Source organism: Xiphias gladius, chromosome 15 (genome assembly GCF_016859285.1).
Source record: "Xiphias gladius isolate SHS-SW01 ecotype Sanya breed wild chromosome 15, ASM1685928v1, whole genome shotgun sequence".
In the NCBI taxonomy this organism is placed as follows: domain Eukaryota; kingdom Metazoa; phylum Chordata; class Actinopteri; order Istiophoriformes; family Xiphiidae; genus Xiphias; species Xiphias gladius.
In genome coordinates, this window is record NC_053414.1 from 4958213 (window position 1) to 4973034 (window position 14822).

General features: G+C 45.6%; 1 protein-coding gene across 1 annotated transcript in view; it reads left to right on the forward strand.

Moving 5' to 3' along the window:
• The window catches only part of slit1b (slit homolog 1b (Drosophila)), a 67416-nt gene extending 53410 nt beyond the window's left edge, over positions 1–14006 (forward strand). The window contains exons 26-38 of the mRNA XM_040145984.1: positions 880–1043; positions 4167–4291; positions 4674–4768; positions 5675–5814; positions 6053–6146; positions 6379–6516; positions 7064–7292; positions 7457–7587; positions 10549–10703; positions 10830–11041; positions 12032–12156; positions 12334–12443; positions 13699–14006. Coding sequence (XP_040001918.1) covers positions 880–1043; positions 4167–4291; positions 4674–4768; positions 5675–5814; positions 6053–6146; positions 6379–6516; positions 7064–7292; positions 7457–7587; positions 10549–10703; positions 10830–11041; positions 12032–12156; positions 12334–12443; positions 13699–14006 — 2026 coding nt within the window. The remainder of the gene's footprint in view (positions 1–879; positions 1044–4166; positions 4292–4673; positions 4769–5674; positions 5815–6052; positions 6147–6378; positions 6517–7063; positions 7293–7456; positions 7588–10548; positions 10704–10829; positions 11042–12031; positions 12157–12333; positions 12444–13698) is intronic.
• Positions 14007–14822: the final 816 nt, after the last annotated feature.

The window sequence follows — 14822 nt, forward strand, 5'->3', positions numbered from 1 at the left end:
CACTTCCTCTCTTTTCCCTCTTTTCCCTGAATACTTTCATTGCTTCCTCACTTCCTGCCACTCTTTCCCCTCTCACATATGTCATTCAAAATGTCTTCAGAATCACTCCCTTTCTTTTTTTATCCCTCCCTCCTTCATTCCTTCCCTTTTGCTTTTACCTTCTTCCCCTCATTGTCTTCCTCATTTCCTCTTTTTAAATTTTATTTGGACCTTTTAGAACAAAAACACAAGAAAAACGAAACGCAGGGCAAAAACCTCTACCCCAATACAACTGCTGAGGTACAATCTTACAAATGTCGCTGTATCCAGAGTCGCCATCACGGACACGTCCATCAACGTTAAACTTGTCCGTAAACTGTCCCAGCCAGGAGATGCCCAGTGAGTAGGATTTTATAAGAGGTAACTCAAACGGGGCAAATAAACTGAACGTGGACTCGGAGGCGAATAGAAATCACGTACAGGACTGAGTTGCAGCCCCAGCTCATTTGCTCTGAGCTATAATCAGTGAAAGGAGCCCAAATCTTAAGGAGTTAGACGAGGAGTAGCTAAACTCCCAGGATGAGATGGGAAACCTTAGCACTGAGCCAGTTGGTAAAACAAGGAGAAGAGGTTGATTTCCGTTCTCTCCATCTCCTTTTTCTCTTTAAGTGACTTCTTTCCTCTTATCTTTCCTTTGCAACTTACCTCTTACCACTCTTTCCTCCTTCCCTACCTGTCCTCGTTCCTGTCTGTTTCTTTCTTCCCCACCTTTTCAGTTTTTTCCCAATTCCCTTCTCCCATCCTTCTTCAAAACTTCCGTCCTTCTCCGCATTTTCTCCCTAAACCACAGACCCTCTCCCTCTGCCAGTGAGCCGACTCTTTGTCTTTCTACTCCTTCAGAGCTATTGGAGCCAACCCTCTGTACTGTGACTGCCGCCTGCTCTGGCTGTCCGACTGGGTGAAGAGCGGCTACAAGGAGCCCGGTATCGCCCGCTGTGCCGGCCCCCGCGGCATGGAGGGCAAGCTGCTGCTCACCACGCCCGCCGACAAGTTTCAGTGTCTGGGTAAGTTATCGGGGAGCCAACGTGCACAACTCAAAGCTGTAAATGAAACAACAGCTCTAGTTTCGTGTCTTGCACTCGGGGGGGGGGCTCTTTGTTACTGAACGAAAATGTCTTACTTGGTTTGTAAAAGTGCTCCCTAAATCAAAGTGAACTGACGTGCTTTTGAAAAACCTGTTCACATAATACTAAGTAAATTGTGATGAATACGAAAGTTGATGGGGTATTTTAATCATGCGTGATTCTGTCGTTTAAATAGTAAACTGATTTAACAGAACAAAGCTTTTGATTCCGCGTGACTTGGCTGCTTTCCACTCCCACACACCTGTCACAGCTGGAGACTCTGCAGTGTCTTTAACAGTGGAGTGAAAATTGCCTAAACAAAGGACCCGTCCGATTTTGCTGGAGACCGAAGAGTGAAGATCCTCTTTTTTTTTGTCTGGGCAGCCACAAAGACCACCTCCACAACACTGGGTCACTTGTGCTAAGTCGGGGAGGGCACGTCCGAGCTGACCTGATCTTTTCCTTCGCATGGATGCAAGCGAACTATGGCTACGATGAAAGCAGATAAAAGGACCCTATTGAGATCGCTGATAGAGCTAATTTTGAATAATTCCTTTCATGAGGATGCTTTCCGCTTGATTTGGTGGTTTGCGTTTGTTTCTACCCTTTCAGCAGATCATGCTCATTTATTTAGGGCCCCCTGTGTGATTACGCATAGGTGTCCTTCAGAGCCAGACCGATGCTGAACTTTTGAGACTGATAACAACATCCATTTTTAACTTGAGTTTAAAAGCATACTGGGCAGTATTTGTTTTTAAGATTATTGCATAACCTAAGCAAATGTGCTTGGATAGTAGTCCTCACATTTTCTTCTTAAAGAATTGTCAGCAGAGCATTTTACAGCTGGAGACACCGTTTCTGAATGAACCCAAACATATCTTTGCCTTGTTGCTTATCAGCCAGTATGTGCGCAGATAATCGCAATGTTCTTTATCCCTCTCACGCGAACGATACGTGACTATGATGCAGGTCAGGTACAGATGGATACAGATCTGTCTTCTGATGAACAAGTAGAAAAGGTTGTGCAGTCGTGCTTTTTTCATCTCAGGACAATTTCAAAAAAACTGGGTCATTTTTGTCCTTTACTAATTTTCACATTCTCACCTGGACTCTACTGCAAGGTCATTTAGGTCGGCACCGGTCCGAGCTCCCTCCACCCACTCCACTGCCGCCTGAGTTATAACTGGCGCCTGGAAATATGACCACATGGCCTCGTGCGAGCCAGTTTACACGAGCTCCCTGTTAGACCTCCAATCGATTTTAAAATCCTTCTGATTACTTTTCGAAGACTGAATGTCCTGGACTTCAAAACATATCTTTGATTTACTTGCGCCGCACGTGCAGGTGCTCTGCTGGTCCTTCCCAGGTCTCTGCTGGTGAAAAAAGGCCTTTGCCTTTGTTAGAGCCCCCAGACTTTTTGAAACACTTCCTGTTGAGATTAGACGAAGCACATCTGTAATGTCTTTAAAATTTTTACTTTGGGGTTTTACCTTTCCATCCTTGCAATTTCATACTATCCTCTGCTAATAACTTAATTTTTAGTCTCCTGTGTCTGAGGATCTCATTGTTTGTATCTATTTTTATTTGCTTTGCTTTTATTGTTTGCTTTTTTCCTTTTTCCTCTGAAGCACTCTACTAAGAAAAGTGCTATACAAGCAAAGTTTGCTATCATACTGTCATATGCTATCGCTCGTGCTTCTACGTCAGACAGGCTTTAATCTGCCTTCAACGTACTGTGTGACTCACAACGAAGAAGTTCAGAGGTGAATCATATCAATAGGTACTGTAATAACTGCTAAGAGCAGCAAGGATCTAAAGTAAAATTGCCGTTTAAACATAACACCAGGGAAAAGCGCATAGCCTAACATTTCCAAGTTCACCAATTTGATACCGCTCTCTTTGTGATGTGAATACACTGTGAACTTTCCATTAGTGACTTTTTCTTTAGTATCAGAGCCTGTTCGCATAATCACAGGTGCTAATTGTTGTATTTTTAAACATCAAACTACTGTAGCGCTGTAAAATTCATGGTGATACCTTAATATTTCCTCACATCTTGCATGGAGCCTCCTCTCCTCGTCACAGGGCTCCACATGTTTTCTGAATTAACTGAAGACGTTAAAACTATCTGGGAGGGATTTTTCATCTCACTTCTTCATGGTTTGGCACCTCTTGTTTTTTCATTCATAGTAAAACGTGTGCAAACGCGCGGCAATCGAACTTGTCGAATGAATCGCATTTGTCGAATTTTCTTTCACGTGAAACATCCAAAGTAACAGAAACGGTATATTTCATTTTTTTTTTTGCGATTGCACCCGAATATGCACCAGCAAACAGAGGTTACTGACTGTCGGTTTCGGTATCAGCTGTTACCCCATTTGCCACTGTATCAAGGAGGCTAATGTTCCTGGGGTCCACATAAGAATTACAGTGACAATTCAAATTTCCGTTGCTTCATTTTCGTCCCAATTTTCTGTCCCCTGGCACCCTCGGGTTCTGTCTCTGATTGTTTCTTCTTTTGCAGTGTTCGAAGTGAACTCATAATCGGTCTTCCTCGCTGCTGCTCGTGAGATCCCTCCACAAGCTCTCTGTGAAGTGACTGCTCTGCTGTCAGTCACATTCGGGTGTTGGCTTTAAGCCCCAAACACAAGTCGTGTCACAAGGGTGAAAAGACAAATGAGCTTCAGATGATGTGCCAAAGCAAATAAAAGGATTAAACATTTAACTTAGAGTGCGTGCTGCAATTAGACTTCAGAAATTTCACCCTGATTTTTGTATGGGTGATTTATCTAATCCAGTTTTAAATCCACAGATTTAATAAAGCCTAACGCCGGGTGTATTTATACGTTCAATAAAAAAAACATGAAAATCAGAGCATTTCTTCCTTCCGAGCTCAGATTTGTTCCTTGTTTCAGCCACCAGAGGTGACTCGAGACACAGTTTTCTGCGGAGACGGGTCAGCCACGTCTGTCTCACAGTGTCTTGTTAATGACTTGAAAGGTGTTAAAACCTCTAACTAGCCTCTGAGTGTGTGTGTGTGTGTGTGTGTGTGTGTGCTATCAGGTCCTGTGGAGGTGTCTGTCCAGGCCAAATGTAGTCCGTGTGTGTCCTCCCCCTGCGAGAACCAGGGCATCTGTCAAGTCCACCACACACAGCTATACACCTGTAACTGCAAGGCTGGATTCACGGTATGCAACTGTGTGTGAGTGTGTGTGAGTGTGTATGTTTCTCTTGTGTGTGTGTGTGTATGTGTATGTGTGTGTGTTGCGTGCTGCAGAGAGGCTCGTGTGCTCTAGTTTGTGAGTTCGTCTGTTATTGTCGGCACCTTGTATCATCTAATCAGAAAGTTTCCCACTGCAGACCCACAGCAATCCATTTACACACCCAGAGCTGAACGTTTAAAACCACTGATCCAATGTTTTATGTGTTTGCGTGTTGTCAGTGATTATTTTGAGCCCACATCTGTCTCCGATAATCCCATCAAATTACTCCGTTGATCTGATCTAATGTTGTATGCTTGTCAAGAATATGCTCCGTGTTCTGTGTGTGTGCTCGTGTGTGGTATTTCAGGGTAAGCACTGCGAGACACCAGTTGATGCTTGTGTCAGTAATCCCTGCACCAACGGAGGAACCTGCCTGAGCGACGAACAGACCAGAGGGTTCAGGTAACAAGTCTTCAAACAAACACACCCTACAAAACAACCAGTAGACGTGCCCCCGCTGTGTTAATCTGATGATCCTTAAACCACCCCTGACAACAAAAGTAAACAAATTTAAGACGGCCAGGTTGACAGATTACTTCCTCTGTTTTGGTCTTGGTTGAATGTTGTTATTTCCGCTGGTAGGACACTGGCCACGCTAGCAGCGTGGCTGCAGGATTGATTCTCCGAGGGCTGAGATAATTAACAACTATTGGATGGATTGTCTTGAAATGTTTCCATGCAGACATTCATGGTCACCAGAGGAGGAAGAGTAATAAGCTCTAAAAGCTTGAGGCTCAGACTTTACAGCTAATGGCGCCGACGGTTTAAAAGTTCCAGTTGTCTAACACTTCTGTTCATGACAGGATATAATAAAAAAAACGCCCGAAGTCCGGTCACCTTCCGCTATACGTTGAGATTAAACCTGCATGCTAACATTTACATATTTATTTATGTAGGCAAGTTATACTTAGATGCTACATGTCAGCATCTTACTTACTTTACCTACTATCATTAGCATATAGACAAGCTAAACCTTTGATGCTAACTGTCAATATATTGGAAATTATGTTAAGGTGCTAGCTGACAAGCTAACCTACTGGGACTAACATATTAGTGTACGGTAGGCATGTTGGCACGCTGCACAGACTCTTTGTCCGCAGTCTATGGAAAACTGACACACTAATGTTAGCATGCAAGAATGTAACATACAGAGAAACAGCACATGTAATATTGACATGCTAGCATGGACAGTTAACAAAATGATGTTATACGGGTGTATGTGAATGTAGCGAACAGTTTTAGGTAGTTTTTCATTCCTGTTCCCGTAAATGTTGGCGTGTTTTTCCACCTCTGTTTTTATTCATTTAGCTGTGCGTGTGCATTTGGTTTCCACGGCACCTTCTGCGAGGTGAACGTGGATGACTGTGAGGACAACGGATGCGAGAACGGCGCCACCTGTGTGGACAGAGTTGGCAACTACACCTGCTTGTGTCCACCGAACTACACAGGTACGACACCAGGCGTCGGCCTGGGATCAGCTGCCTTACTTTTCCCCCTCCTTCCTCCCAGTGAATTTATTAGTTGGTTATTAGGAAACACTGACGAAAAAGCATTTTAGAAAATGTTCATGTCTTAGAAAATAACACCGCTGATCTGTTCTAACCATAACGAGAGGAGAGATGACCTGGTTTGAAATTATGCACAAACTGCTGTACATAATCCGTCTTGGCCTCCTCTCGCTCTCAGGCCTGTTTTGTGAAGAAGAGGAGGGTGTGTGCTCTCCAGGTAGAAACCCCTGTCAGCATCAGTCTACCTGCATCAGCAGTCCTACCGGCCCTAGGTGACAACAGACAGACACACACACACACACACCTTTCACTTCATCACTGCCAGGCTCAGCAAAGTTTCAGATCCCAGATGAGATTAAAAATACAGACTCACACAGATACACATATACAAAGGTACATTTTGCTGAGATCAGTGTTGACTCCCCGAAATCCTACACCATGTGTGATGTAGTATACTGTGTGTGTGTGTGTGTGTGTGTGTGTGTGTGTCTGTCTGTCTTCCAGGTGTGTGTGTATCCCCGGCTGGGTGGGGCCAGACTGCAGTATAGATTATAATGAGTGTGCGGATCATCGCTGTCAGAACAGAGCTCAGTGCGTCGACCATCTGGACGGCTACAGCTGCGTCTGTCCACAGGGATACAGGTAGTGGGAACGCCGGGAAAACTGGGATCACTGGGAAACACCAGGAACCTAGGGGGACACTGTAGATGCTGTAACTGGGTAACTTGGGTCTCTGGGAAAACTGGGTAATTAGAAAAACACAGTACAGTGATGATCATCTGAAGATACACAAAACCATCAAATAACAATCAAAAATCAGCAATTTGTCCAGCACCTGATTCACATTAATGAGTGGTTCTTATTTTTTAACTATATGCATTTATAAACCTTCTAGAACAATATGACCAAAATTGACACGAGCCAAAAAAGGATGTTGGAATATGTATGTTTCCACCTATAGTTAAATAAATTGTAGTTATCTTCCCCACAAAAGAATGACCCCTAATTAGATCCATCCAGTCTTGTACTGTACACAGATTTAAAAGCTGGTATTGGATCATATCCGTTCGGGGGGAGGGGAAGCACTGGGATCAATTCAGTTCTTCTTTCGATGTGATCAGACTAATGCAGGATGATATGTGAGGCACTTTCTGATATCCTCTCTGAACGTCGTCTTCTTCGTCGCCAGCGGAGAGTTCTGTGAGGAGGCCCTTACTCCCCCGCCCCCCTGCCCGCTGGCTCAGTGTCAGAACGGCGCCCCCTGTGTGGAGAAGACCGGGACTGCGGTGTGTCAGTGTCTGCCGGGCTTCGAGGGTCAGAGCTGCGAGAAGCTGGTCAGCGTCAACTTCGTCGACAGAGATTCTTACGTTCAGCTTCAGGATGTCAAGAACTGGCCTCAGGCCAACATCACGCTGCAGGTGGGGACACCAGCCTGCGTCTAGAGACATCACAATGTTTGAGACAGGCATTGAAGAGCGATAAAAATGAAATATTAGCGGAAGCAGCCTCAGATACAAACGCATACACACACACACGTACTCTGCTTCGTGTGTTTTTATGTGTGTGTGTGTGTGTGTTTCAGGTGTCAACAGCAGAGGACAACGGCATCTTGCTCTATAACGGAGACAACGAGCCAATCGCTGTGGAGCTCCACCAGGGTCATGTCAGGGTCACCTACGACCCTGGGAACCAGCCTGCCACAGCTATCTACAGGTAGACACACACACACACACACACACACACACACACACACACACACACACACACACACACACACACACACACACACACACACACACACAAGTATCCAGTCCCCTATGAAAACCTGTCGAAGTAGATGCCGTTTGGAGTGCACAGTAAATTGTATTTTGCAGAGGAAACAAGGCAAAGCACGATTTTTCCTTTTTCCTGTTTCAAATTAATGCTAAATAGAATATAATACACACTCATCTGGCCTTTTATGAGCTACACCCAGCTAAAACTAAGACAGTCTAATACAACTGCCCTGCCGTAAATCCTACCTTCACCAAGGTTAACTTTAGAGGTGTTTCTAATGGTTTGTCCAGCCCGTTGATATCAATAGAGTTGGCTGAACATCAGAAACATCTCTCTGACTAACGCACTTCAGCTCAACAGCACCACAAACTACAGCCTCCAAAATGACCAGACAGCTGAATCAACGCCACTGTAGAAACTGAACATTATAGCCTTACGACTGTTGTAGTTCGGTGTGTCTATAACTATGGATGGATACAACATGTATTAGTGCATATACGCTAGGGTAGGTCTATTCTCAATGATATGTTTATATTATCTGAGTTGCGCAACGTCAAAGAATAACGATGCCTAGCTTAAATAGCGGTTTGACGGTACATAGACCGTGTTATAGCCTGTGCATTTGGTGCAAACTTAAAATAAAGTAGAGGAAAAACTGCAAATTTTGATTCTATTGTTATGCAACGTCTGCCGTGGCCTCCACTTCATGTTTCAGTGACCAGTTTTCCCCCTTTTTTTTTTTTTTTTAAGCTTCTCTCAGGGTGCAGGTTAACCAGGATTTTCCAAAAGAAGCAGATCCGATTAAACAGGGTCTCGTTTGGATGTATTTTGTGCTGCCAGAAAACCAGAGTGACCAGTTTACTGTACACGACGTCCACTTACAACAAGGAAAACCCACAGTATTCCTCCAAATTTTCATTCACATTTTTGTATTATTGGCACATTAATCTGCCTTTCAGCCATTTTTAATACTAATAAATTGTCAGATTTGAGTTACACTACCTTTTTCTGTGAGGGGGTCATGACGGCCACCCACTGAATCTGATCGTGTTTGACATTACATTTAAACACAAGACTCCAGCCAGCAGCCGCAGACTGATTAGTGAGCTCTCGTCATCGGGTCTCGAAAGCTGAGTGTTGATTGAGCTGAGTGATATGCTGGACTCCCGTCAGACCCTCAGCAGCCTCTCAGCGGACTTGTAGCCCAGCAACGTCGCCCCGAGCGTGTTGGCGCATGATCCGCCTCGTTGCGCGGAGATAAAATCCTGCAGTGGTTGGGAATGTGGACAGAGGACATCGGCCGGTATTATTTTTGGTTTAATCACAGACGCGGCCGGGGGACACTTTACGCTGAGTGTCCACGTGATCAGGTGTCGAAATCTTAAATGTAGGGATGTTTCACTGTTAAGGAGGAGGAGGCTCGGCCAGCTGGCAGCCACACACACACACACATGCACACACACACACGCGCGCACGCGGAGATCGGGATCACGGCAAGTCGTGTGACGAAAAAACGATGAACAGAAAAAAGACTCGAGGCGACAGGAGTGCAGAGAACAGAGAAGTAGCGGAAAAGATTGAGTCACGAGTGAACGACAATTAGAAATGTAAAGAGATGTGATGGAGGAAATGAGATGGTGTATGAGGGCACTCAAGGCAAACTGAATATTGCAACAGTTGTTAACAGAAGGAAGTTGGCGGGGACGTATATCACACTGTTTTATCAAAGGAACAAGGTCATTCTTTTATACGGCTGCATATAATGTGATATGGTTGCTAGCTGTGCTAAAAAGCCAGAGTTCTTAAATGTCACATGTTGTCTGAAAAGAAGCAGCTGTACTAGAAGTCTGCCTTACAAAGTGCAGCCTGGAACCGGCAAAACTTGGATTTAAACCAGCAACAGTGTGATCAAAGAAGAAGCAAAAAAAAGAATCTGGCCCGACATTCGATTGCCGGCTTTCCTCATTTGAATATTTCTTTGCATCCAATGCTACAGACACATTTTGGTTGATACCAAAAAAAAGCCTTGAGGTTGGATACCCGGCCCTACTGTGGCTGAGCAGGTAGAGTAGGTCATCCAATGATTACAGGGTCAACGATTTGATCCCCAGCTCCTCCTGTCCATTTGTCAAAGTGTCCCTGGGCAAGACACTGAACCCTAATTGCTCTTGATGGTCAGACTAGCACCTGGCCATTGGTTTGAGTGTGTGTTTGTGTGTGTGTGTGTGTGTGTGTGTGTGTGTGTGTGTGTGTGTGTGTGTGTGTGTGTGTGTGTGAGTGTGAGAGAGAATGGGACAGTTGGAGGCACATTTTAAAGTGCAATCGATTAAAAGTGCAATATAAATGAAGCCATTTACCATCTACCATTTTAGTTTAAGGTTGTGTTATTGCCCTTTACTTTATGTCTTTTTGCTTTATTGCAGTTTACAAGGTGTCGTGGGTACGTTTTAGGGCCACGTGCAGTCCTGAAAAGAACAAAAAACAATAATTGGGCTTTTGACACAGTGCTGTTTTGTGTTAAGCACAGCCCTGCGTTACATGTGAGCATGCACCCCGAAGGGGGAGGGTTGACGTTGAATGGAACAAAATAGGACACGGTGGTAGTTTCTGTCTGTGTGTGTGAGCCCTGTGATGGAATGATGACCTGGCTGTCCTGCGTTTCGGCCAGTGCATGCTGGGATAGGCCACTACCTCTAACCATGAATGTTTGGTTTACCGCTGCATCCAACCCCAACTAAGAACGCGGTGCCACAGACGTTAGACTGAATATAAAGTTTAATTCCAGAAAAAAATGTCAGCAAAGCATTAACCTACCGGCTTTTACTTTTTCTTTCCAGACACAAGTTCATTCATTTTAAACTTAATATAGAATGTGTGTGTTACTCCCTCTGTGTGCAGCACTGAGACGGTGAACGATGGGCGTTTCCACACAGTAGAGCTGGTGACCTTTAACCGGATGGTGAACCTGTCGGTGGACGGAGGGGAGCCGACGACCCTGGACAGTCAGGGCCGGAGCCAGCTGGTGACAGGGGAGGCCCCTCTGTATGTGGGAGGTAAGAGCAGAGCTGGAACTCGGACAAAAACCTTTCTATTCATGGACCAGAAGTTTCTAGAATTTTCAAACAAAACAAAAAAAAAGAACCAATATCTGTCACATGATTGATTGTCTGTCTGTCCAGGTATGCCAGAGGAGGTGATGCCTGCCTCTCTGGGTCTCTCCTCTCAGACCCTCAACGTGTCCAGTTTCCACGGCTGCATCAGGAATCTTTACATCAACCACGAGCTGCAGGATTTCACCCGCAGCCACATGAAGCCCGGGGTGGTGCCGGGCTGTCAGGCCTGCCGCAAACTCTACTGCCTCCACGGCATCTGCCAACCCAATGCTGCACAGGTAGGAGACAGAGAGCCAGCATTCACTCACCGAGCACTTTATTAGGAACACCTTGCTTATACTGGGTAGGGGCCTCACATTGCTCTCAAAACAGCCTAATGGATTCCACAAGATGTTGGAAACTCTCCTTTGAGATTCTGGTCCACGTTGACACGACATTTCGCTTTGTGACATGGTGCATTATCCTGCTGGATGTAGCCACGAGAAGATGGTAAACTGTGACCATAAAGGGATGAACATGGTGAGCAGCAAGACTCAGACAGGCTGTGGCATTCAAACCACGATTTATTGGTATTAAGGGGCCCAAAGTGAACATTCCCCACACCACCGGCCTGGACTGTTGACACGAGGCAGGTTGGGTCCATGGATTCATGCTTTTGACACCAGATTCTGACCCAACCATTTGCGTGACTCCAGATTCATCAGAGACAGGCTACCTTTCTCCAGTCTTCAGCTCTCCGGGTTTAGTGAGCCCTGTGTCCACTGCAGCCACAGATTTCTGTTCTTGGCTGACAGGAGTGGAACCCGACGTGGTCCTCCGACGTAGCCCATATGCAACAAGGGGTCATATAATTTTCTGTTGTCAAATCTAAAACTATTTCAGACACTTTTTATATACATTTTTTTCACTTTGAGATAATTTCGTTTCTGTAGAAATTGTCCCCAAACTTCCCCCCACTGACAAAATCTGCACTTTTATATATACCCTGATTATTGTTGCCTGAATATACTGAGGTCTCTTGGATGATTTATAGTGTAACAGAAACATTCTTGAGGTGAATAACACTTGATTTTAATTTTATTTCATGTTCTAGCAAGCCTGCATGACATTTAATTTTTCAAGAGCTCTCCGTTCTGTTTTGAAAAAGCAGAAAACCTTTCAGGGACAAAGAATAAAGGAGACAGAGAAGGTTAATCATCCTCTACATATCTTTTTTGCACACAGATGATTTTTCTTTTCTCAGATAGTAGACGTGTCTTTTCTCGCAGGGCCCCCAGTGTCACTGTCAGGCAGGTTGGACGGGACAACACTGTGACCAGCCGATAACAGGAGGCCTTACTGGAATGGACGTTGTCACCACGGCAGCTGGTGTCTCCCCATGTGAAGGCAGCAAGTGAGTGTGGTTTGTTCTGGCAGTTGAAGACATTTCAGGTGTTGCACAAATCGTGCACATTAACATACAGCAAAACGGTTGATGAGTCGTTCAGGAATCCTTTTCAATATTGGGTTCCTGTTTGTTTTGTCCTCCTTGACTCTTCTCCTTCACTGGCTTCTCTCCGTTTTCGCCCAGGTGCGTGAAGGGTGCGTGCGTGGTGCTGGACGCACAGACGTACCGCTGCGTCTGCGAGGAGGGGTATCGCGGTGCGCTGTGCAACCTGCAGGGGGAGCCGGCGGGGCCTTGTCAGGGTCTGCGGTGTCTGCATGGCCGGTGTCAGGAGACAGGGGAAGGAGAGCGCTGCGTCTGTGAGCCGGGATACACCGGAGAGAGCTGTGATATAGGTGAGGAAGGATGAGGGGTGGAAACAGCTTTCAGTCTCGAACGCCGGCTAATGACTATGCGTTTTCCAGATGGTCACTGTGTCAGATTAGGTCACCAAGGTGCTTTAAATTCCTGCTGTGACGTGTCTTTAACAACCTGCATGAAGCATGAAAGTGATGGGGAAGGGGAAGCCACAGACTTGACCTCTGGCACCCGAAGCATCACGTAGCACCTTCTAGACATTGTCAAACTAGATAAGAGAAGGTAAAAAAAAACGTGCTAGTCTTCCTGTCGGGGCCTTGCTAGGCGTCCTAAAAGCACAACCACCTGTCTTCCACTAAGACTCACTATTCGGGATTAAAGCAGCAACGCGCATGTTTATTCCCCACGCTTGGTGTCTGATCCCAGAATTAGCGCCGGCCAGAAGAACACGTTCGTATCCGTGGACTAGATGTGTATTTTACATCACATCCACGCCAAACGCGGTTGAAACAATTTGTTCAAACTTTGAATTTTTCTTTTTCTTTAAGTTGGTTCAACCGGGCAGGTGAAAAAATGTGTAAAATGCCCTGAGTTGATGTCAGAGGAACTGTTTGCTTTGGTAAAAGGAAGTTCCAGTGAAATTGTCTCTGGAAAGAGCTACTCTGCAGTTTCCTTTTTGGTCCCAGGTAGTAGTTTTGGTTAGATTTAAGTCTAGATTTAGTCAACTAAAGACATCGTAGTCTGTTTCGTGGTCAGTTCATTTTTATCACGCATTTTTAACTTTTCTATCCTCTAAGCATTTTGAGGAGCTATATCCACAGCATGTGATAACGTTACATTAGCTTACCTCATTAGAAATGTCGGCGGCCGCCTGCGCGTTTTAACGGTTTGTCCCAGCTGCTTTTTAATGCTTCTTAATTCTTAGCAATATTGCAGATGACTTTACTCCATAAATCTGTTTCCTCCGAGAACTGGTAACGTCAGACAACATCGCCGACGGACAGAACACTACCGAATGCAAAATACTTCTTGATCGTGCAACGCGTCAAGCAGCTAAACCAACTTCTGAAAACAACTGTGATTAGTTCATTTGTCCATCTTTCAGTCTCATTTTAAAAATAGATTGTCAACGAATATTTTCCGTCATAGCCTTTGTTGGCAAAATTAATACCGATTGGCCCTTTGACTGCTGAGGCCTGGAAACTCTTTTAACCATCCCGGTGCGTTTATCGCCCGCAGAGTCCCCGTGTGGCGGTGAGCCGGTGAGAGATTACCACCGGCTGCAGCGCGGCACCGTCCTCTGCCAGACGTCCAAACCTTTCTCCTGGGTGGAATGTCGGGGCCGGTGCCAGGCGGGAAGCGAGCCGGGTGCCAGCGGCGCCCCCTGCTGCGCTCCTCTGAGGGTTCGACGCCGGCGGCTCACCTTCGAATGCGACGACGGCACCTCGTTCACACAGGACGTGGAGAAGCCGGTGGAATGTGGCTGCAAGGAGTGTGTGTAGTACTGTGGATGTCTCGGTGTGCTGCGCATACACACACGCAGACACACACGCAGACACACACGCGCACACACACACACACACACACACACACACACACACACTCTCCAAGCTAAAGAGGTACACACACTGTAGGGAATCTATCACCGATAAACGGACGTTTTTGGTGTTTGTTTTGTTTGTTTTTGCGCACAGACGCAGTTTTGTAACATAAGACAGTTCTTCCCTCCTGAGACATGAAATCAACGAGTCAACCTCATTGTCATTCGTCCTCTTCCTCTTCTTCACCTGCTGCAAGGGAACCCGCGCGCTAACTAATTCCTTATTAATACTCGTGTGTTGAAAAGCCTCCGTATGCCTTCTTGTATGTCTTTCTGATGTGTGAGTGGTTAAGTGCTTCTCCTCGCTCCCTCACGGTCGCAACGGCGAATGGCGACTTGTCAACAGGAAGCAAAGCTACCAATCCTAAGTCGATTATGACTTAAAAGGTTTCACAGTCAAATTTGACGTATTAAAAAGCACTCAGATTTATCAATGTAAAGATCTCATCTCTCAGACTTCACGTGTGGGTGTTTCTGAACAGCAACGATAAGAGGAGAAAGTTCACTGCTGCGTCTCTAACAGGCTCCTCAACTTTCTACTACACTGAGGAGGGTCTGAGCACCGAGCGTTATTCGTTCCCTCTTCAAGTTGTGATTGAAGTAGACCAGCGGTTCAGCGGTGACGGGTGTATGTGCTGTCCTTACGATAACCGGGAAGGCGAAATCCTCAACCTGTCACCGGCGTCGCAAAATTTTGTAAAATGAGCAAGAACTGTGA